General features: G+C 40.3%; 1 protein-coding gene across 1 annotated transcript in view; it reads right to left on the reverse strand.

Annotated features, from left to right (window-relative positions):
* Window positions 1-11,288: 11,288 nt before the first annotated feature.
* The window catches only part of LOC117496521 (voltage-dependent calcium channel gamma-2 subunit-like), a 62,448-nt gene continuing 49,354 nt past the window's right edge, over window positions 11,289-24,382 (reverse strand). Inside the window, exons 3-4 of the mRNA XM_034148209.1 lie at window positions 15,740-15,880; window positions 11,289-13,230 (exon numbers count right to left, since the gene is read on the reverse strand). Of these exons, the coding sequence (XP_034004100.1) occupies window positions 12,713-13,230; window positions 15,740-15,880 (659 nt within the window). The 3' untranslated portion in view covers window positions 11,289-12,712. The remainder of the gene's footprint in view (window positions 13,231-15,739; window positions 15,881-24,382) is intronic.

Consider the following 24,382-nt stretch of genomic DNA (forward strand, 5'->3'; position numbering starts at 1 on the left):
TATGTGCAAAGCCTCGTTTTAGCTTCTGTGAGGATAATATTTCCCAACGGGATTCAATCAAGTAAATCTTATCTCATCTTAACTTGTCTCCTCATCTCCTTTTCTCTTTCTCCTTATTTTATTGTGACTCGTCTCCTCTCAGATGATTGTTCAGTGAGCGGCAGTATATCGGAGCCCCATCTCTCCTGGAGCGTTCTGCAGCTGTGGGCGCAGGACACCTGGAGGAAGAAGTACCAGGTGACCCTCGCTCTGTCCTCTCACTACGCTCGTCTCATTTATCTGTTCTGTGAGTCCTCGCTCCTCCTCTCTGTGACCCTGAATACAATCTCGCTGTGCCATCTTAAAGGATATCTCAATTTATTGAATGCATATCAAGGAGAGAGGCTTGTCAGACGATATGAGCAAGAATGCACATATAATATACAAACTATGAATTAAAAGGTCATACATGCGTTGTCCTGAACACTATTATGATCATCTGACAGATAAAAGAAATGGAGACTATCGGAGGAAAAAGAAAAGCTCTTTATATCTTTATTCCCACAACATTGTGAACCCTGTCTGACTCTAACTCTTGTGTTTTCAGGGCACAGATCTGCCTTCAGTGTCCCCTACGATTCTGGTAAATAAAATCACGGATAAAGAACCTGAAATCACAACACTTTACAGTTTGCTGCTCATTAACGAGGGGGACAATGCCAATCAAACACCTCCGGGAAAAGAGTTTGGTACAGGGGATGGAGGACAGGAACCGAAAAGTGTTGATGAGGGTTCATTGGACGGCAGCGTGGAGGAGGACGTCCGTCTGAAGGGAGGAGGATTCAGATCTCACTGGGGTCTCTACCTGGCCTGGACTTTGTGTCTGCTGATGTCCCTCTGCTGCCTGGTGCTCTCTGCAGTGCAGGGGATGAGGTAACAGACATGTGGAGGATTGTAGCTTACAGAATCGATTTGAAAATGTTATTGCTAACATATAAAGCATTAAATGGTTTGGGACCCCAAGATACAGATGGAGCGTTTTATTTTGGACAGTTTGAAACGCGAGGGTCGTGATTGGTCCGTGATTGGTCCGTGATCGGCCCGTGATCGGCCCGTGATGAAGAGCCGGCCCCCAGTCTGACTTGATACCGCCCCCGTGATAAATAAATGTAATTATTGTGAAGCCAGCTGCAATGGATCATTGATCCACCAGGGGGTGCAGTGGGGTTCCACACTGGAGCTCATGTGAAATCAACTTCGATACAGTAAACTGGATGTTGTGGTGCCGAGAGACGGGAGTCGGAGGCGGGGTATCAAAAGTAAAAGCTAAACTTTTATTTAGCATCTGAACACACATGTAAACAACTTCATGCCCGGGAAGCGAAGACCGGCGGAAACAGCTGGTCTGGTTCACTAAAATGTCCGTGCGGAACAATACCCCAACCCATAGATCCGTGGGTGAATAATGTCAATCACCACAATATGTCTGGTACTAATGTATAGCGGATCTTTGTTAAGATCCATATGTTACGGATAAGATCATAGTCTGTGCTAAATAAGACATGTAATCATTTACAAAACATCACCATGTTGTTATTTAACAAAATAATGTTGTTTAGTCGAAAAAAACGAACGAGAGGAAAGCAGCCGGCTCTCGATTTTTAATCCTAATTTAATCATCATCTTCACCACAATATGAATATACTGTATTCAACTTCATTAAAATGTTATTAACGTGCCTAAACTCAGTAATTCACTAAACATATTTATATTTTAATGGAGCCTTGTCAGGCAAATCAAGATCCGCGTAGCGGAGGGATCTTGATCCCTGGGTGTTATTTTTCCCCATAATGACCAAGTCGCTGCAAATTATCCCGCTTATTACATGGCCACATTCTCAACAAAGTAACGACATTACTCCCAATATTAATTGAAATGCTTTTATGGATTTAGAAAATGTTTTTATTGATTTAAAAAATAGTTGTATGTATTGATTTAAATTGACATGCATCCGCCAAGAAAAATAGTCCGTTGTTACCGTTTTTTAAACAGTCAGAATGAAACGGCAGCTCTCAGCTGTGTGTTTACACACCTAATGGCCCATCACCCACAGCTCTCTCTCCCCCCCCTGATCTTTCTTTTCCAACAGTTAAGTTAACTGTAGGTTACTCTGAGGCCCCGGCTCCACGAGGACAAATACGGCAAAACGCATCGGAGTAACGCAAATGCAACCGCAAAAAACCTTCCGTCCCCACGCAATATACACCGGATTGTGTCAAGCTCCACGAGACGGCTCCGTTTACATCCAAACGCTGGAAAAGCTGCAGTACATATGCCGAACCTGTACGTGGCGCTGTAACTTCCTCCACAAAAGCAGCAACTTCCTCCACAAAAGCAGCGAAGAAGAATGGTTGTCATGGCTGCACTTCTGTGTATTCTCCGCGGTGGGGGCCGACAGAACCGGGCAGAGTTTTCCGCCGGTCAGCGTGTGTTAAAGTTTAAATCTTCCGGACAAAATGATAAAAGTGCCGGTCAAAGGTCTTCATTGTTATTTATTGAGCTTTAAAACAAATGAATAACGACGATATAATGATATATAATCATCAAATACACAGAGCCTGTCTCTTTTTCCTCTCTTCTGACAGCGTCAGTGTCTGTCTCATGCAGCAGCTGATCCTGTAATGAGTGACCCGACAGTAAAAATGCACATATTTATAACTAGTTTAGGTAGTTTGAGAGGTAATTAAAATAGCTAAGGGTGATGATCTGACTTGAAGTGTGTGTTTTGCTCCCGCTGCATCACAGCGGCAGGAGCTGCGTGTCTCCGTCCTGTCAGATTAGACTTCACTCGCGTTTATGTCCATATCGAGATAAAGATAAATAATCTGAATTCAAGGAGGAGCTCCTGTAGATGTTGCACAAAGAACTGTAGCATGGTCAGTAGCGACTGGAGCACGATAGCAACCCTGCGGGGGAGAGGCGGGGCTATGAAAACGAATGACCGTATAGGCGACTCCACGGCCCCGTTGGACCCCCCAGAGCGCTCCGTTCCCAGATCTATCCACCTTTGGACCCGTTGTCGTTTGCGGGGTCTGTTTCTACGTTTCCCTTACGGCGTCGTCGAGCTTAGAGGGCTATACGCATGAGAAATATGCGGATTCAACCCGTTTTCGTCCTCGTGGAGCCGGGGCCTGAGTGACAAGCTTACAGTTAGTGAAGTAACACTAACTGGCTGTTTCATTCTAACATAACGCTCCAAATATAACTGTTTCCACTCGGACTTCAATACAGCAACACCATTGTTTGGTTTCCATGGTAGCGTGTCTCTTTAGTAGCGTGCACTCCTTTCCTGTAAATTACTAAATTAGTTTTTAACTGAAATGATCAAATAAAGTCAAAATGTCACAGTGTTTACAAACATTGACCATACCGTTCACCAGCCCCCACTGTTGAGTAGGCTATACTCTTTGTTTAAAACGAATTGGCCATCGGAATGTGTGTGTCCCAACCCCCCCTGTGATATCTCTTCTCCAGCAGTCTGTAGGTTTGTGTTCGCATATTTATGCTGTCGCAGTTCCTGTTGTTTCTATCGCGCATTGCCGGTATGAAAGGGTCTGTGCCGGAAATATCAAGATAACACGGCAGGGTCCGTTACAGTTTGTTTTCATCTGATTTCAAATAAACAAAGTCTTGGCTTTCAGAATATTAAACTTGTTTCAGGCAAATTTAGATGATAAATACAACTATGAAGCTTGTAACGGCATAATTACTTAAGCGGAGAACGGAGTAATTTAACGTTACAGCAGGCATAACAACAGCCGGTGTTTATTTTATTATTATATATAGTCGTTATTCATTTGTTTTAAAGCTCAATAAGGAAGATTTAAACTTTCACACACAGCTTTTTCCAGCGGTATCCATAAATCTCTTAATTTTGACCTCAAAGTGCACCAGATTGATGCATTAACTTCAATATAAAGAAAAACATCTTCTGTTGTAACAACAATAACATTATAAATAGTAACATAGCTGATTCACCATCCCCCACCCCCCTACTGTATGTTGATTTTGTTTGCCTACATGTAAACGGGTGGCATTTAGTACCCCCCTCTGAGTGAATACCTGTTGTACCTGTCCGGGGCTAAGCCCATAGGACGATGCTCTGATGTCAACCCCCCCCGTTGACAATTCACGAACGTCTAACTCTCTCCCCCCCCCCCCCGTCGCACCTTCTAACAGAGCCCCCCCCACATATCAAATCCCAATTTAACCCCTAGCCTCTGGAGCAGAAATGAAAGAGTTTTAAAAATGTTTACGTTTTGGTAAGTTTTTAGGGAAATGTTGTAATATTGCAACGTTGGCCTTAGGTGGGAGCAGAATTTCTGTATTTCTACTCACATTGTCTGAATAAATATATTGAACAACTAAGGGTTAATTTGCAGGATTGATTGCTTACTTAGCCCTATATCAGTATATAGCATGAATAATAATCACACATCACGCATATTTGTTATGAATAATCATTTATCATTTATTAAATAGTAAGTCGCTTTGGATAAAAGCGTCAGCTAAATGCAATTTATGAAAGCCTCACTCAGGATTTTTTTAACAAGTGTTTTTATTGCTCTTGGGGCATTAAAAACAAGATTTTAACTTTAGTTTTTTATATAATATCTGCATTTTCTCTTGTGAAAAACTAAGTCTTAGTTTGGCCATAGTTATTTAATATATAGCGCCATCTCCTGGTTAAATCCTGAAATTGAAAATCTGGCAACGCCCTCTTGGAAAATAGTGGGAGGGCTTAACATTCCCAGATACTGGTCTTTGGCAGGTCTTAGGCAGGTAACTGGCTGGTAGTAGGCAGGAAGCTGTATGCTGGAGGCTGAAATAAGATGCTCCATCTGTATATCCGACATGCTTCTCTGTTACGAGCTACCCAGTCTTACTCATTGTTCGCCGGCTCAGAACCAAACACCTCAAAGCTGCTTTTAGTTTTTATGCTCTCCACAAATGGAACAAACTTCCAGAAAACCTGAAGTCTTGCTGTATAAAAAACGTACCTTACCATACCTTGTGAAGTGGTGTGGATAATCCCGACTGATTTCTTATCAATACTGACTTTTTAAAATGTCTCAGAGTCATAACGTTTATTTCTCATGTGTCAGGTTCAGCAGCAGCAAGGTTCTGCTGTGGATGCACTCGCTGTTCTTCTCCCTGGTGTTCTGCATCTTCATCATCCAGCCAGCCGTGGTAAATAAATAAAGCCTTTTCCAATGAAAATAAATAGAGAAAAGTAAAATATTCCTATTATCTTTTTAACTTGTTAAATAATAACCAAAATCCATTTAAAATTGTTCATTATTTTCCTCTTTTTTGTGTTTTTTTGTGTTTTCACCATCAAAAATAAAAAGTAAATTCATTGTTTTTGTAAACTTAATTGGAAATAAACCTTTTGATTTTAAAACATACGTATAGAGTTACTACTTAATACATAAAACCTAATGTGCGTCTTCTTCCCTGTCAAAGGAGTTTCCAATCTTAACACAATCTCCATTTAACAGCTTGAGATTGTTATTGCAGCATTATGTTTTCATACTTCACGAGTGGGTGATCCTAATTATAGTAATTAGGATCTTTCTCCTTCTCTTTCTTTCTTGTGTCTATAATGTGTGTGTGAGGGCGTCTTCGTGTGTTTTCTTGGTATTTTCCCAGGAACATGAGGGTGCTTTGTGCATCAGAATGTAGAAAACACATCCTTTACTTTCATTTGTACCAATTAATGTGGATATTATGGGTAAAATGTGTGGAATAAAGTGGTTAAACCCTGACATGACACAGCATTTCATCACTTCCTGTCCCCTAGTCTGGAGGTCAATGGTTTTCTGAATTTGTTTTTGTTTTGGTGGTTAACACAAGCTGAAGAGATTTTAATGTTTTGTTCTGCGATATTAAATATGTCAGTAAATACCCCGCTGGTGGATTTAAAAAACAGAGTTTGTTAACAAGTGTCTAAATGAGACGACTAAACGTCATCACGCCCAACATTAGCCGCCTTTAGCTTAGCGGTGGTGTCGTGAAGTCATGTGACCGTGCTGTAGTTCCTTTATAGCCTAACATTAGCCACCTTTAGCTTAGCGGTGGTGACGTGAAGTCATGTGACCGTGCTGTAGTTCCTTTATAGCCCAACATTAGCCACCTTTAGCTTAGCGATGGTGACGTGAAGTCATGTGACCGTGCTGTAGTTCCTTTATAGCCCAACATTAGCCACCTTTAGCTTAGCGGTGGTGACGTGAAGTCATGTGACCGTGCTGTAGTTCCTTTATAGCCCAACATTAGCCACCTTTAGCTTAGCGATGGTGACGTGAAGTCATGTGACCGTGCTGTAGTTCCTTTATAGCCCAACATTAGCCACCTTTAGCTTAGTGGTGGTGACGTGAAGTCATGTGACCATGCTGTAGTTCCTTTATAGCCCAACATTAGCCACCTTTAGCTTAGCGGTGGTAACATGAAGTCATGTGACCATGCTGTAGTTCCTTTATAGCCCATTAGCTTTTTACCTCAGAATCATGAAGTGGTGTTAATATGTGGAGATTGGTATCATAAAAGTATCATACACGTTTGTTTGCTGCAGAGATTATTTGGAAATATGCATTGCTGCACCTAAAATCTTTACTGGAGCTTTAATGGAGATGGGAGCCATTATTGTACAATCATAAAGATCGCTGTAAGATCTTCAGCAGTCTCTTCTATTCATTTTAATGGAGCCTCACGTCTTGGGAGTTTCACTTAATAACTTCTCAGGACGGAGAGTGGGCGGCTGCTTATTGCTCTGGGAGAGACTTCTTCATTTCCACAGATATTGAATCGGTCAGCGGTCACAGAGACTCTCTTTTTATCTCTGGGATCACAGGTGCAGAACAAATTAGTTTTTGCTTTTTGTATTAGAGTGTTTATTAGATAATAACCATGTAGAACAACAAACTGTCTTTGAGCTGCATCTAAAAGTCAACTAAATGTTAATTGGAACGACTGAAAAGTAAGCAAACAACGTTATTTATATCCAAATGATGGTCATTTGTTTGCTAAAAGATCAGGAAATGCTGTTTTATTAGACTCTCAATGTGGTATCTTCCAATGTTCCTTTCCAATTGATGTCAGACGTGCCCCAAAGCGATGCAACCAAATTAAACCAATATTGTAAATTATGCAAAGTCATATTAACGCAGTAATTTGATTGAATTGACCTTAACCATGGTGTCTTTCTCTCTCTCTCTCTTTGTGTGTGTGTGTGTGTGTGTGGTGTGTGTGTGTGTGTGTGTGTGTGTGTGTGTGTGTGTGTGTGTGTGTGTGTGTGTGTGTGTGTGTGTGTTCTATAGCCTCTAACTGTTTGTGACCTAAAAAGCTAATTGCAGGTGAATTGCAGGGGCGAGGAGGCAGCAGCTGTTCCTCTCGTCTGCGGAAAGACAAAAATCCTCTTCCAAATTCACCTGCAAATAACACGAATGTTTTATTTCATTTCTAGTTATTTGAGAAACACGACAGCTTTTTTCGAACTGTCTAAGTCGACTAAACGATTAGAACATCGTCCACAAATCACAGCCAACTATTTTCGATGCATTTGTCATGTAGAAAAGTCTGCTCTTTTCCAGCTTTTTTCCTATAGATACAATCTTTTGGTTTTGGAGAGATAAAGACATCACGTTGGACTTTGAGAAGCTGGGATGGACATTTTGAATATTTTTTGCACCGTCCCTCCCAACAATACTTCAACATTTAAATAACTTTGATATCTATATACTGCCTCTTCCCCTCTCCTCAGGGCTGAACGGCAGTGTGTGACCCTTTGAAGTGTTTGGTAAAGTGTTTGGAGATGTGCTCCATTGTTTCTTTCAACATGGTTTATTGTTATCACTTTCTTTTGTAAGAAGGTTGTTTTAATTTTAGGGCTGTCAGTCGATTAAAATATTTAATCGCGATTAATCGCATGATTGTCCATAGTTAATCGCGATTAATTGCAAATTAATCGCACATTTTTTATCTGTTCTAAATGTACCTTCGAGGGATATTTTTCAAGTTTTTAATACTCTTATCAACATATGAGTGGACAAATATGCTTTATATGTTTGTTTATTATCATTTGAACAATGACAAATATGCTCATGAATATTAAACACAACAACCTGAACATTACAAATATTCGCCTCAATTCAACCTAGAACCTCTCTCATACAATAATACAATACTGTGTGTGTGTGTGTGTGTGTGTGTGTGTGTGTGTGTGTGTGTGTGTGTGTGTGTGTGTGTGTGTGTGTGTGTGTGTGTGTGTGTGTGTGTGTGTGTGTGTGTGAATGTGGAGACACTGTGATGGATCGTTGGAGCTATGTGCAGCTCAAGGCATATATGCTCGAACGGGAGCTGCCTGGACGCTGCAATCATGTTGCGCGTACTATCCGTGCTGAGTGTGCTGACTTTTCGTGCAATGTCCCACTGTCTGGCTACCTGCATAAAGTCAAGTGCTCGGCGCAGTTGTCGGCGAAATGTCGCTCCTCTGTTTTCATTGAAACAGCTCCTTATATCCATTAGTGCAGCTAGCTAGCACCAGATGCTAACAACAACAACAACAACACGTAAGGTGTGCCTCGCTCGGCCCACACATACACACACCCTCCCGGTCCTCCCGATGGCCAGTCCGGGCCTGCCGGTGAGCGTGGAAGTGTGGTCTGCCACAAGCGGGCGGCAGGAGCGGGGCTGTCAGCATCAGCTTGTAGATGGTATTTTAAACTCGATGCGCTCTGAAACTACGGGGCGGCCGAGGACAAAAAATACACATGCGTTAATCGCGTTAAAATAATTAGTGGCGTTAATTTTTTTTTTTGCGTTAACGCGTTAACTTGACAGCCCTATTTAATTTACCTTCAGTTAGTTGTGTTGCTTTGCTAGTCAGCCCTCTGTATTTTTGATGAATTAAAGCATTTTCCTTTGGCTTCACAAATCAGTTTCCTTGTTCTTTCTTGCTCCCGGTTAGTTTATATTTAGTTACTTCCCTTTCACCCCTAGACTATTAGGGAACATGACAACACTTCATCTCATCCACCACCGTATATTTATATAATTTAAAGTACTGATGTAAATCTTTACCCTCCACTTTACGCACACTGCTCACTGTGGAAGATTTATGTTTCATGCACTTTGAAATACTCAGTTCAAGTACCCATAATACTGCATTACATTCCACCAATGTACACACACACACACACACACACACACACACACACACACACACACACACACACACACACACACACACACACACACACACACACACACACACATTTATATATATTGTACAGATGTAAATCTTAAAGGGAAAGCTGATTGAATTTACCGTCCACTTTACACACTGCTGTGGAAGATTTATGTTTCGTGCACTTTGTGGAGGTCACTGAGTTTAATGTGAGGAAATCCTTTACGTACCTCCACACCAGAAGGGGGCGCTGCTTCTCCTCTTCCTCCCTCCTCCTCCTCTTCCTCCCTCTCTTCAGTGATCACAGCAGTGCTGCAGAGAGACATGCAGCCACTTTGATCATCACACCGGGGGAGGAGAGAGAGAGAGGAGAGAGATCATGCAGCAGGACATGGAGGCTGCTGTTCAATCTGACATTTAATGCAGAAGGAGAGAATGTCAGTCGAATATGAAGAGGGAAAGTTATACATGTGGAGGATGAAGGAGGGATTTGAAAAGGCACAGAGTGTTCATGTTACAGGATATTTACCCCGGGGTTAAAACAGTGTGTAACAGTGTTAATAAACATGTTGGGGTAGGTACACACTGTTTCACCCTGAGGAACTCTTATCTGTACTGCATTGAACTTCTGCATGTTCCACAACCGTAAACCCAACAAGAGCAAACTATTTCAATTGTCTTAGTGGGAAAATTATGAGCAGTATGGTGAAGTTAAGGCAGGTTATACTGTATCATAGCTAATCATTGTGTTGCTTGCATGTACCGGCGATACTGTGTCTCTGATCTTGTTTATAAGATATATCCATTATCACGAGAACATGACACCCGTATACAAGATGTCTCCTGACGTATACAAGATGTCTCCTGACGTAAACAACAACATGACGTCGGAGCTCCGTAAAAACAAAGCTGTCTCTGCCGTCTGGCGCTCTGTTTGGTACTCATATTTCTGGAGTCATTATACAGTTTTTGAGCAACAGAAATATTGTTTTCTGGCATCACTTTAACATTTTACGAGGAATTTAGCGCCCCTGTTATCCGGCTTAGACAAAATCCTTCATGCACTGTAAGACGAAGTGAAATGTGTCCAATTTTAGGATACAAAATCTGCCTCAATGCACCTGGGCCTGTTCACCATGAGACACATTGGGGTTTATATATATACAGTAATATATATTAGGAATATGTCATATATGGATCGCTTAAACAGCATATTCTGTTTGGATTCCATATAAGGTTGTACTTATTCCTAAAGATGTGTGTGATTTGTCGATAGTGTTTAGGTTTGAGGAGCATTCATTGGACATGTAAACAACACATACAGAAAATACACTACGTCTGTAACACACAACATCTTGCCGGTTTACAGCCAAAAAACCCACATCTCTGATTGGAAGGAGAAACACCAATTAAAAAATATTATAAACCAGACTTGGCTATAAACAGGTTGTTGGAACTCAACCTTTTCAAGAAAGGCGTTAAAGGAATAAAAGAAGTCCACAGTAGAGACGATTAAAAAATATATTTAGGCATTGCATCTAAACTGGATATTTAGATGAGTATTCATTTTCTTTAGCTGTCTTAGCTTTAGAAATAATGTCTTTTTCAGGATATGGGCCGTATCATTTGTGCATGTAAACAAAGTCGCTGTAAACACACTTGTTGGTGACTTACCATCCAATAATAGAAGGGTTTTGTTAGCAGTAGTATTGAAGAATCAGGACGAAACCATTTAAAAACAAACTTACCATCCGAAGAAAATGGATGTTGAATTGATGGTAAAGCAAACAGATCATTCAACATCATCCACGCCAATTCTCGCCCCTCTTCGAGAACTAGCAATTTAAGGGTTAACTTGCTTGGTATTGTGCAAATAGGCAACGTAAGAGACTCCAATGAAGATCTTCTCATCTCCACAGACATTTTTCTATACCTGGAAGAGACCTTTGTTTGTCGGAAAACCACAACTTCCTGAAATAAACATAACAATTGAATTAAAGGACTCATTTGGCTTTGCTGGTCCTCCTCGTTCTTAAGCATTATACAACAAACACTCTTTCTGTTCCCTACGGGGGGTTCAATTTTTATTCGTCATCAGGACTTGATGCATCCAAGTTCAGAATCATTCAGTTTTGGCACCTTGAAAGACATTACGCTTTTTTTAAATTCTCATTTACAACAACACAAAACCAAAGAACAAGAAAAAATGAGACAAAGAAAAAAGAGACTAAGGCTGTGTGAGAGTTCAAAGGAACCGACGAAATCAAATTAAATGAAAAAAGGCAAGATAAGATTTTTCTTGTTTAAAAAAAGCCTTGATACGTTCTCCAAAGTCCTTGTTTCAAGCGTAATGAAGCCCCATCCCCAAAAAGTACCCAAAAAATAAGAAAAGAAAGTTAAATAGACACAGTACTGTAACATTAACTTCTACGTCGTCACCCCCACGGCCCTTACATGGTATCATTGTTCAAAACATAGGTTTCTTAAAAGCAGATTGGATGGTTTTGATTAGCATGCATGTAAATTCTTAATTTTTTGGAGTCACTTAGCTTCACCTCGCTGGTAGCCATGTTTTTCTCACGCACTACTTTGTGTCTTTGGCAGTAGTGACGTCTCATTGTCCACAGTCTTCTTTAAGTTTGCTGAGAGATCCTCCATTACCCAGAGTTCTCTCTTGTCTCCGCCCCTTTTCAGAGCAAAAAAAAGAAAAGAAACAATGTCAACCTTTTCACCTCGAGTTGACCCTGAACAAAGATGGCGACCAGGGTTTCGGCGGAAGGCCAAACAATAATTTTTTCTGTTGTAAAATAAAGTAATAACGCGTCTAATACTAACCAATATCAGTTCATCGGGTCGAAAACCTTTGCCTGTCAAATGAGCCGCGAAGAATCCTCTGTGTTCCTCGACGTCTTGATTAAATGACTTTTTTCTCGTTGATATTCTTGCGCCAGGGAAGTCTAGTCATGATTTTATTAACATATATATTCATATATTTATATATAATCAATACATATATTAACTAATGTGTTTTTTTCTTGTTTTTTCTCAGTTTTTTTGCGGCCTGAATTGCTCCCTGCTTAAATCCCACACCGCAACGGTTCACAGTATTAATGCGAATAAAGAATTAAATCAAAGAAGATACAGCAACTAAAGAAAGGAGGGAGGCTAGGGTGTGTGTGTTGGGGGGCATTTGGGTGGGGCCGAGGGGGCAACTACGCCCCCTTTTTATAACACTGAGGAAGAGTAAAAAATATAAAGTTGGCCCACCACTCCACAGATAACCACCGTAAACACCCCCCCTCCCAACTCCTCTTATATCTTTACAAACATGTTCAAAACTCAATGGTAGATGGGAAAATCATGCATGTTTCTTTTTTATGCAGTTTCCTTTTTTAGTTCTAAAACAGAAACTGATCTGAGGTGCTGTGAAGGTGAAGTAATCTGTACCACCACTCAAAAACTGATACTGTTATAGTCTGATATTCAGTTTCATACAGGCGTGGTGCGTCGGTTGGCGGCCGAGTCTTTCAGGTCCTTCTGGATGCAGTTGTGGACCTGCAGGAAGTTGTGGTCCCTCTCCTCGGAGTTATAGTCGGCCGTCGGGGTGCCTGTTTGACCTTTAGGCAGCGTGTACATGGACAACTCGGTGGAAGGAAGCGCCCCGAAGGCTTTCAGGCCCACAGGGGACGTCTCCCGGGAGTGAGAGGGGTCCGTGGAGCGGGACGAGGAGCGTGAGCGGCGCCGATAGCGGTAGCGGTAGCTCGGGATGCGTGTTATCGCCGCACCTTGGAGGTAATCGGCCGCTCGCACACCGACACGTAACTCCCGATGCCGGTCGATGAACATGTGAACGGCCAGGACGCCCACCATCTCCGCCATGATGAAGGAAAGAGCGCCGAAGTAGAAGGACCAGCCGTACGAGTAGCTGTTCTTCTTCGAGTCACTCTTGGAAGGGTCCCCGGAGTTGGCTGATATGTAGACGATGATCCCTATGATGTTGCTCAGGCCTGGGACAAAGGAGACAAAGGAGACAGAGGAGACAGAGGAAAGGAGGTTACATTCAAATTAAATACAAGCCACAATGTTATCAACACACCAAACGACCAAAAGGATTACAGTTTATCTTTGTCGGCTGAACAACTACAGAAACTAAAGACAAAGAATCGACTTTTCCGCTTGCTGAAGTCAGTGACAGTTTATTCTAAAATCGTGTTTTTTTACATGAAGAAAAGGCAATATTTGTCTTCTTCTTCTTTTACAGAAGAAGTGTTGCAGCCAGAATGATTGTTACGTAACGTTTATTTTCTCTTTATTACTTGACATGTTTGTATGTATATGTTCCTGACTTGCATTACATTAGGGGTCAATTTGGACTTGGACTTGTTTTTGAATTTGCATTTTCTCTTTTTTTTTGTGTATTTATTTCTTATGTCTCTGTAGTTCACCCACCTCAGCTTTTCTACCTCCAACAAATTCCCTGCCATCTTTCTCATCTACTTTTTCTATCCCTCCCTCTATTTTGATCAGCTGTCATTTTTGTCGTACATCACCACTCTGACTGTGTGCAGCCAGAAATAAACACATGGACAGACAGACAAAAGAACAACTATGCAGTGAAATCAATCCTCTGTAAAGAGCAGCAGACGGAGGTGACTGTGATTGAGATGAATCAGAATCAGAAGACTATCAGGGACGCCTTATTTTTAGAGTGTAATCCCAGTGGTCTCCTCTTAGCCTAGCAACAGGGCGAGAGAGACAGACAGTGAGAAAGAGAGAGAGAGAGAGAGAGAGAGAGAGAGAGAGAGAGAGAGAGAGAGAGATAGTGAGAGAGAGAGGTGCAACTCTCACTTCTGACTTGGAGGGGAACTAGTTATCTAGCTCAGCACAGTAGGCCATGGCCCAGAACCAGAGCACAAACACACACTCATGCATGCACAAAAACACCAAAATTGCTCTGGCAAAAAATGGCAACCTGGTCCATCTTTGTTCTTCTTCCTGAGGTGATTTTTGAATGCTAAACATGTCAAAAGGTGTGTAAGATATCACCTGGTGGTCAACGAGCGTCATGCTGTGACCATAGCATGACAGTTTAATTTTCTGTTGCTCCACAACCAGGATATCTGTTTTTGATTTGCATTTTTAAACAGAAAGCTGCAAGGATGAGGCCTTATACCTGGATATGAGGCAACATTTCTGGACTTTGTTTTGTGTTTTTGGTAACGTTAGCTTTTTACATCAGGCTATTGCATTTATGCCATTATAGACGTGGTATTTTCTGCAATAATCCAATATCTAATGAAAGAATCCCATTTCTTTTTGTCAAGGTAACTATATGTCAACCAGTGGACTTAGCTTTGAATGGTGTAGACCCAAAATACATTTCTGACCTACTGCTAAATTATGAACCATCCAGAACTCTCAGGTCTTCTGGTCAGCTTTCTGTCCCCAGAGTCAGAACTAAACATGGAGAAGCAGCGTTCAGTTATTATGCTCCAAATATCTGGAACAAACTCCCAGAAACCTGCAGGTCAACTGCAACTCTGACTATTTTTAAATCCAGGCTGAAGACTTTTCTTTTTGCCGCTGCTTTTAATTGAACTATTCACATCTTAAACTGCACTGTAACTTTTATCCATGTATTTTTTCTTTTAATGATTATTTTATTATCTTTGCTTTTTAATGACTGTTTTTAAATGACATTTTGCAGCTGCTTTTAATTGATATATTCAGGCTTATTATTTTTAGGGTTAAAGTCCCCTACGTGTTTTGGGGTTAAAGTCCCCTCGTAGGTGGTTAAAGTCATTATTGGGGTTAAAGTCCCCTCGTAGGTGGTTAAAGTCCCCTACGTGTGCCGTTTTGGTTTCTAGACCCTGGTTCACGGAGGGCACCAAAACAGTCCTAGAAAGACAACTTAAACTTAACTATGTGCATTTAAAAATTAAAAAGAGGAATAGTTTCGGCGAAAACTAAAAGGTACCATGGGGTCATCCATCCATCCATCCATCCATCTATCTATCTATCTATCTATCTATCTATCTATCTATCTATCTATCTATCTATCTATCTATCTATCTATCTATCTATCTATCTATCTATCTATCTATCTATCTATCTATCTATCTATCTATCTATCTATCTATCTATCTATCTATCTATCTATCTATCTCTTCTTCCTTTTTTCGTTTTCCATTCAAGATATTTCTCTCCCTGTCATTCCTCTACTTTTTACCTTATATCTTTTTCCCTTTTTACTCAATCCAATATATTTTGCCCCTACACTTATACCTTTCCCATTCTTCCATCCCCTCCCACCTTCCTCGTCCTCTTCATCTGCATATTAAAGTATGAATGCTTGTTGTTTGTATGTTGTCTTCTCCTGAATGTTGTACATCTCTTGTTTGGTTTTTTGCTTATTTGATGGCACCTTAAAAAAAGGAGTAGCTCTACTCATCTCATTGTACCTGTATGATGACAATAAAGCCTTCTAATCTATCCTCTTCCTCCTTCCCTTCCTACCTGCAGAGACGAAGAGGATGCCGGCGCTGAGGATGATGTTGTGTCGGGCTTTGTAGAACTCGCTGGCGGCAATGCAGAGCCCCCCCATGAAGAGCAGGATCACACTCAGGATGGGGAAGATACTGGAGGCTCGGACAGCGCCTGGACACAAGACGTTATCACTCATTAGTCACTGATGCAGAGGATGAGATCAGTATTAAAAAAAGAATGGATTAATCACAAAGAAATGGCTCAAACCAAACAGCCCATCTATAAATGATTGGTATGATATCATTTATGAAATCTTTGTAATGGAAAGAATAACCTTCTCTATGAGGCTCCAGGAACTTACATTTGAGGACATTTGGGAGAAATGGAAAGCGATTATTACCCCGAAACGCCCTTCTTTTGTTTAAAAGTTTGAATATTTTATTTAATGATCTATACCAGGGGTATCAAACTCAATTTCATCACGGGCCACGTAAGAATTATGGTTGCACTCAAAGGGCTGGTTGTAACTTTAAGACTATATAAAAATACATATATAAATATTTAATATATATAAAATAATGCATTAAATTACATTTTTGCCTCTGCATTGGATTATTATCTGATAGGGTAATAACTTCATAATTAACTACGTCTGAAAGCAGAAGTCTAGGGCAAGTAATTGCAAGTCTCTTCAGTGAGAATGTCACAAAATGATTTAAAAAGAAAAGCCAAATCCTGGAAAAAAAAGTCAAAAATATTTTTTTTTTACATTTTGAGGAAAAAAAGTGACATTTTGAAAGAAAAGTGACATTTTGAGATGCATTGTGGGACATGTAGTTTGTGGGCAACGTGCTTCTGTAAATCGCCATGTAACTGTATAATAAACATATTATATTCTTTCAGAGCTCTTGTGGGGCCACATAAAATGAAGTCGCGGGCCGGATTTTGCCCCCGGGCCTTGAGTTTGACACCCCTGCTCTATACTGTCAATATTTTATATTGAAAAGAAAACACCCCATGTTCTTGTGTGTTGTTGTTGTTTTGTTAAGAAAAAGAAAAAATACGGACCACTCTGTTAAACTATTTAACCTGTTACTCACCATCCGCCCGGTACCGGGCGGATAAACGCGTCATTTGCAGGAAACAACGTCTAAGGAATCTTAATATTTAATAAACTATGAATGTTTTATATCCATCTAACGGGAAGAAACTCAGCTAACTGATCTTTTTAAAAAAAAAAATCCAAAAAAACCCCACAATGCTAACACTCAGCCTCTGAATTAGCCACGTGCGAAAAAATGTAACCTAAAACAGCACTTAAACTCACAATAACTCCCTTATTACTTATCCTAGATGCACAGCCAACCACTCCTTTTTGGTGTCCTGGAGACACTGAATCTAGGGGTGCCCACCTCAACACTCAGTGATAAACATTTGCGACGCTATAAACGAAAGCGTACATCATAACATGTGGAGCTAGGTAGCTAGAAACGCTAACATGGCTTACCTTGGTCAAAACTGGTATTCAATGGCATTAAAACGATAAAATAAACGATGCTGCAGTTAATCCATAGGTTCATCCAATGTATCTGTGCCCTCTTTGAAATTATTTCTGATAATCCATAAGCAATAAAACTGCTTTCTCGTTTCCAAATGCCAGAGCTAGAGATCGCTTCACTCTGCTGCACATTTACATGCGCACAGCCCCCACCTTTTCTCTTTACAATGAGTGTGTGTGGGGGCCTCCCCCTTCGATTCTATTGGCTCTAACGGTCAGAAAGAGGTGTCAACCATCAAAATCGAGCAAGGGGGGCCAGAGATATGGAAAGAAAAACATTTTCACGCAAATCACCTCAGAGGTGGGGTGGTTTTGGCTAAACCTCTCTAAAAAGGTCAAATGTCACTTGTTTTGCATCAATCTTGATACAGGGTACTTATTATATGTTGTACTTTGGATTCCTAAAGCTTTTAGTCTACTAACCCATCATCCAAGGGTAGTTTTCACTATCTGTAAAAATAATTTTTGGACGGACACTATAATTTACAGTTTTTTACTATGTAAAATCTGAATTTTCTTTAAAATAAAAAACATTTATATTGATTCTGACACTTCTACATCCAACTCACAGATGTAACCTTGCTTTGATAAAATAAATTATTGATATAACCCTTTTAGAAGTTAAGTTGTAGTCATTTGTTTTGGGCATGTCATTTTCGAGCCTGAAACATGAAAAACAGGCTTGGTGCTTAACAGGTTAACTACATATGTATATGTACACTGAAGTTGAAATGTGATAAAAAAAAGTAAAAAAAAAGTAAAAAAAAAAAAGAATGGATTACCAAAGGATAGATGATAGGCAGGATAGACTTTTGAAGCAACAACGTTTTTTAAATGCACGGGTCAATGTTCATGCAAACTCTACATTTTGAAGGTTTTGACAAAGAGGTTGGTTCAAATATTATTCTAAGGTTTTATAATCCTTACAGTATGGGGATTATATCGTTTTTTTTAAAGGCTATTGACAGTATCTTCAGATTTATGGATTTAAAGCGATCCACTTCACAATTGGTGTGTGTTGGCGAGGAGCTGTTGGTGTCTGGTGCCCCGTGTGAGGCTGTTCTGATCAGCAGTAATTTAGGAAACCATGAGAAAAACGACCAGAATTAGTCTATTTGCATTTTGAAGTCAGAGCGCAAACCCCATACCAAACTTCAACATCCACAATACACCAATCCCATTTCTGCTAAGGGTCGTCTTTGTATGTGTTCTTTCAACAGAAGACCTACTCAAAAGCTGCAGTCCAAATCCATAATGCACTGCGACCAAGTCCAATGTCTGCTATGGGACGTCTTTGTACTTTTTCTTTCAACACTATACTTTAGTCCATTTACCATTTTGAATAACAGTACAGAACAACTGATAAACTGTACAATCCACCCTGAAAGTCAAAACTGCAAGAAGTTTGGTTAACTTGCTGATTTGGACGACTTACAAACCAGTTTTAACTTTTGTCTACAACCTGTTCCATCATCTGACTGCTTCGGTTGTTTGGTGTATGAATTTAAGTACAGTATTGTCAAAACGTATAAAGATAATAGCCAAAAGCAGGTTAAATTACAAAAAGAAGAGTAAGTGTTTACTGGTTTGCCCATGGGAAAATAAACAGGAGGCAGTGAAGGAAGAACAAATGTGTCGCTAATGCTCTGGTTCACTAAAGCAGATCAAATATTAAGGTGACCTCAGAGTTGGCACTGCACCAAACTCCTCCTCCTCCTCCTCCTCCTCCTCCTCCTCCTCCTCCATTGTATTTGTTTCAACCCCATCTCCTCTTCTTTATTGACATGTGCTGTCGGAGCAAATTGTCTTCAAGGTGGAAAGCCTCTCAAGCTAACCACACACACTGACACACATGGTCTTTCTACGGCGTAAGCGAAAATACCTTGTCACACACACACACACACACACACACACACACACACACACACACACACACACACACACACACACACACACACACACACACACACACACACACACACACACACACCTGTACTCTTGATTTATCACACACTAGAGGTGAACACACAGCGGCTTACTTTATCCTGGAGATGATGTATGATAGCAAAGGTTGTAATTTGTTATCCATTTTTTTATTGTCCATTTCCCTTATTAACACCACTATTAAGTTACTAACATATCGTTATTGAGAGGTGCAGGAATGAGTCCTTAACCATCATATACTGTACAGTAAGTCAGCATTTCATCACTTCCTGTCCCCTGGTCAGGAAGTCAATGGTTTTCTGAATGTGTTTTTGGTTGTAATCCTGAAATAAGGTCAGTGGAAGCTGAAGAGATTTTAACATTTTGTTCTAGGACATAAAATATCTGCTACTGCTATTTGTTACGGTTTTGTAGTTTAATTTTGAATGCTTAGGACTTCTACACAAGTACACTTTGGTTCTCCTACTTTTACTACAAGATCTGTCTGAGTACTAATTGCCAAACTGATTAAATGATAGAAGTTATAGTGAAACAGTGACTGTCAGGACTTCGGCTTCAAAAAAAGTGGGAAGTGGGAAGTGGGAAGCTAAAATAGACAAAATACAGGCGGAAAGTGAAACGAAACAATAGGAAAGCGTAATGAAAAAAACAAAAAAGCAGACTGCCGGCTTCACTTCTCGCCTCCAGCCATCTCTCTCTTTCTCTCTCTGCTCTCCTGCTTTAAACAGAGAGGGTTTAAAAAGAGGATTATTTTAACCAAATTCTCCGGCCTCCAGGCGCTGAGACAAGAAGAGAGGTGAGAGAAAGTGAGGGAGACTCACACAGAGAGGAGATGGAAAAGAAAATGTTGACGACCCCAACGTTTTATGATAGAAATGTATACTACGGGACCCCAGTACATAGACACTGCCGGATGCTAACCTGCATATGTAGGGCATTTTGCACAATTAGCATAAGTTAGCATTAATTAGCATTATAGCCCATGCAGACAAATAGTTTAACAATGGCTTGGCTGATTTGGAACATGTTGGAGTGGTTTTGGAGGTTATTGAGGATGCTGAGTCCATTTCTGTCATTTTCAGGATCAATTATGGCAGTTTTAAGCAGAAAGTGGCCATATGTGTACTCCTGTTGGGCTGATGTTGACTGCCTTTATTAGGGTTGTAAAAATGTTACCTATAATGTGGACAATTTGTTTTCAAGTATAAACTGTCCAATCCAAATGATCCAGAGCCCCTTAAAACACACACACACACACACACACACACACACACACACACACACACACACACACACACACACACACACACACACACACACACGTACTAACCAAACTGTCACTTACCACTTTTACAACAAATGTTCTTTTCTTTTCTTTCTCCCTCTTACACTTTTCACCAACTCTTCATTTCTACCACTGCTTGGTTGGTTCTGCTGCAGTGGTGTGTGCGTGTGTGTGTGTGTGTGTGTGTGTGTGTTTGTGTGTGTGTGTGTGTGTGTGTGTGTGTGTGTGTGTCTCCGGCTGACTTATGGTTTCATTAGCTGCGGCAGAGGAGAGCCTTGTAATTGTGGCTGAATTATAGAGGCGGGGGTGGACACCACCATGGGAGCTCCCCGGGTTCACACACACACACACACACACACACACACACACACACACACACACACACACACACACACACACACACACACACACACCCATCCACTTACACTACAGTTTGGTGCAGCAACCCCCCCCACACACACTCACACACATCAGCTCAACAAGCTACAAAGTGAACACACTCATCGATCAGCCTCCCACCCACTCACTTGCTCACAAAGTGGGGTGTTTCCCATACACACTGTATTAACCTACGCAGAAACGATCTGCTCGCTCTCACACACACACTCTCATCTAACTTCTAACACACACACACACACATTTCGCCCACGTGGGAGAGCCCAGCAGCAAAAAAACATGTGGTGGTGGGAACTTGGCAAAACAGCTACAGGGGAATAACTATCAGTGTGTGTGTGTGTGTGTGTGTGTGTGTGTGTGTGTGTGTGTGTGTGTGTGTGTGTGTGTGTGTGTGTGTGTGTGTGTGTGTGTGTGTGTGTGTGTGTGTGTGTGTGTGTGTGTGTGTGTGTGTGTGTGTGTGTGTGTGTGTGTGTCTGTGTGTGTGTGTGTGTGTCTCAGAAAAGCTGACAGACGTGTTCAGAATTAAATAAGTTTTTTGGAAATAGACCTTATTAGGAGGAAATAAGCAAAATACGAGTATGAACACACACACATACCACCGTGGAGATGTGTTTTTGCCTATGCCTATTTCAGTGCGCGTGTTTGAATGAACCATTATCATATATTTTTTTTAAACATATAAGCAAAATCGAAACATGACAACACACACTAACCACCACGCAGATGTGTGTTTCAATGTTCCCGTTTCATTGTGAGTTTGCTTGAACACTGTTCAGATGTGCCTGTTTCAGTGTGTGTGTGTGTGTGTGTGTGTGTTTGTGTGTGTGTGCTTGCGCACGCAGCCTGCCAGTGGTTATCATGCTGTATTACTCATATAAATCGTGATATGCCTCCATGTCAAAACTTGGATGCTAAAAATAGCCGCGGTGACGTCAGCCGGTGGGAAGACGTCACCGTGATGTCACCAACATCTCGATCCGGAGAATTAGCATAATGTACGAGGATCCAGCGGTCTAATTTTAGAAACGGCTTTAAATCAAAGCAAAAGACTGCAAACCGCTTCAGTGTTCAGAGCAAACCAGGACTCTATGTGTGTGTGTATTCTTCTTGTGTTACTGTCTTTGTGAGGACAACGTATTAGACTTTCTCTCATTTTGGAAGATCCGCATGTATTCTTCAAATTGCTTTTTGTTATTTATTGAAGGAATTGGTTTAGGATTTACGGAGGTAAAGTAACTACTTTAGTACCAGTGAGAGTCCTTACAAAAATAGCAGGATATATTATATATATATATGTGTGTGTGTGTGTGTGTGTGCCTTGTTCAAGCCAGTTAGGGCCAGAGCTGAGCTGTTAGCCATATCTAATCCCATTCAACAGCTCCATGCATGATACACACACACACTTACAAAAACGAACACACACATATACACACTCACAAACACACCTACACACTGGCACCTTAAAAACACATTCGCTCTGTAAGTGTTATATACCTCACACCCTCTCCATTTAACCCTGCATACATTCACTCTGTTCTATCCGAAATGTAATGTGCTACATCTGACATCAAATGTTTCCGATGGAGCCACTGCAGATACGTTTGTTTAATGAACAGTGAACAGCTCATGTTGCTCAAAATGGTCAGACTTTCAGGCACGCGGGGCTAATGAAGGACAATTGTATATATATTTAAAATGATAAGAGCAATGTGTGTACTAAGTTTTGGACCCATTATATGCGAGTAGTTTTGAGCATAAAAATCTTAAAAATAGGATGTTCTCTTTTGGTCTAGCCTTATTGTTCGAGCTATCGATTTTTCCTCCGCAAATGAATGTCACTTATTAAACGGCTTAGTTGAATACTCAATTCTGATTGGTACATTTGGACATTCCAGAGCTTGTTGTTTTCGCTAACAGACCGTTGCAAAGAAGGCTCTGTTTAAGGGACTATGTGCAGTCATATTAATCTGATAAAAGAAGTCCAGTCATTTTGAGGGTAATCTGTGGACGATAAACATTTGTTTTCATTCATTGTCATTTTGAGTTACGTTGCTGTCGCTGCACTTCCAGCTGTTTATAAGCAGAGGAACGGACTATTTTTTTCTAAGGGGTTGTAGTTGGTTTATTTAGTAAGTAGCCGTGTGATAACCGTCTTGCTCCACATTATCTATCTTTTATCTGGCATAGGGTTATTCATTCTCAAATGTGAGTGTTTCCACTGTACTCTCTAGTAGAAGTTTCCAGATTCATACAAAAGGATTCCTGTCACGTTTGTCCTCGAGCCCCAATATAAGTTGCTATATGTAATACAATGAATCCTGTTGACAACCGGCAAGAACATCTATAACCTAACTTTAAGATAAAAACAAATACCAGTCGAGGTTTCAAGGACTACAGAAGTTCATGTTCATTAATAGCCGACAGTGCAAGAGATATGTTGGACATAAGACTATACATCAATAACTTAAGTAGGACATCACTGAGTTGAATGTCAAGTCCTCAAATTGTCTTTGTTTCAGAAGTTTGTGGATTTAGTCGCATTCCAGTTTCCTCAAAATGAAAGAGGACACCTGTTGTTTGGTGCCGTATTAATGTTGGTTCTAACACATTTCATAGCAACAGTCAATATTGGTTTATATGAAAAACATTGAACAAAAAGGTTCATCTTTCCCTGGCATTTAAAATGTTTTAGGACTTTGTGAACTTGTTCAATATTAACATTTTCTCTTACCAAGTAAAGGATAATATTAGACTGTTGCTGATAGATGCTTTTTTCATTAGGTGTTAAATAAGTGTTGATAAATTCACATTCTGCCAGTTTCTACCTCCAGTTTGTTTATTCATCATGCATCATTTTTACATTTCACTTTCTGTTCCCAAATGTTCTCTGGGCAGCTATAGTAGACAGGTATTGTTCCCAAATATATATATGTTGTACTACCTGATTTACAACGTATTCTCATACAACATTTTATTTTATCAAAAAGTTCATTTTTTTCATTCATTCTTTAATAAATGTTAACAGATGCTTCAATTAACGCTAGTCACATGCATAAAGTCTTGTAAATAAATATACTTCCTCTTCAAAGGAAACAACTTGTTTGAGTTTAGGAAAATAATTTGGGTTGGGTTATATAACTACATTTTAAATACTTGGTGAACCTCAGGAAACAAAACTACTTGGTTATGATTATTAAAAAAGGGTTTGGGTTAAAATAACTGTGCAGAAAAGTATGGAAAGGGCCTTACTTTTTGTAGATAAAGCTGTAGAGTTTATAAGAAAGGCTAACACTAAACCTAATTTTGACAAATTGGAACCGTATTACACCAAATCAACAAAATCCCACCAACATACATACATTTTCTAAAAAGTAAGACACAATTTAAAATGTCTTTGACACAAAATCAGCTGAATAGAAAGTTTGCACATTAACAAAGTATGCAACCAACTGGGCGATACACAGCAATTAATACTTTTTTATCCAATCTG

This window comes from Trematomus bernacchii, unplaced genomic scaffold (genome assembly GCF_902827165.1).
Source record: "Trematomus bernacchii unplaced genomic scaffold, fTreBer1.1, whole genome shotgun sequence".
Lineage (NCBI taxonomy): Eukaryota > Metazoa > Chordata > Actinopteri > Perciformes > Nototheniidae > Trematomus > Trematomus bernacchii.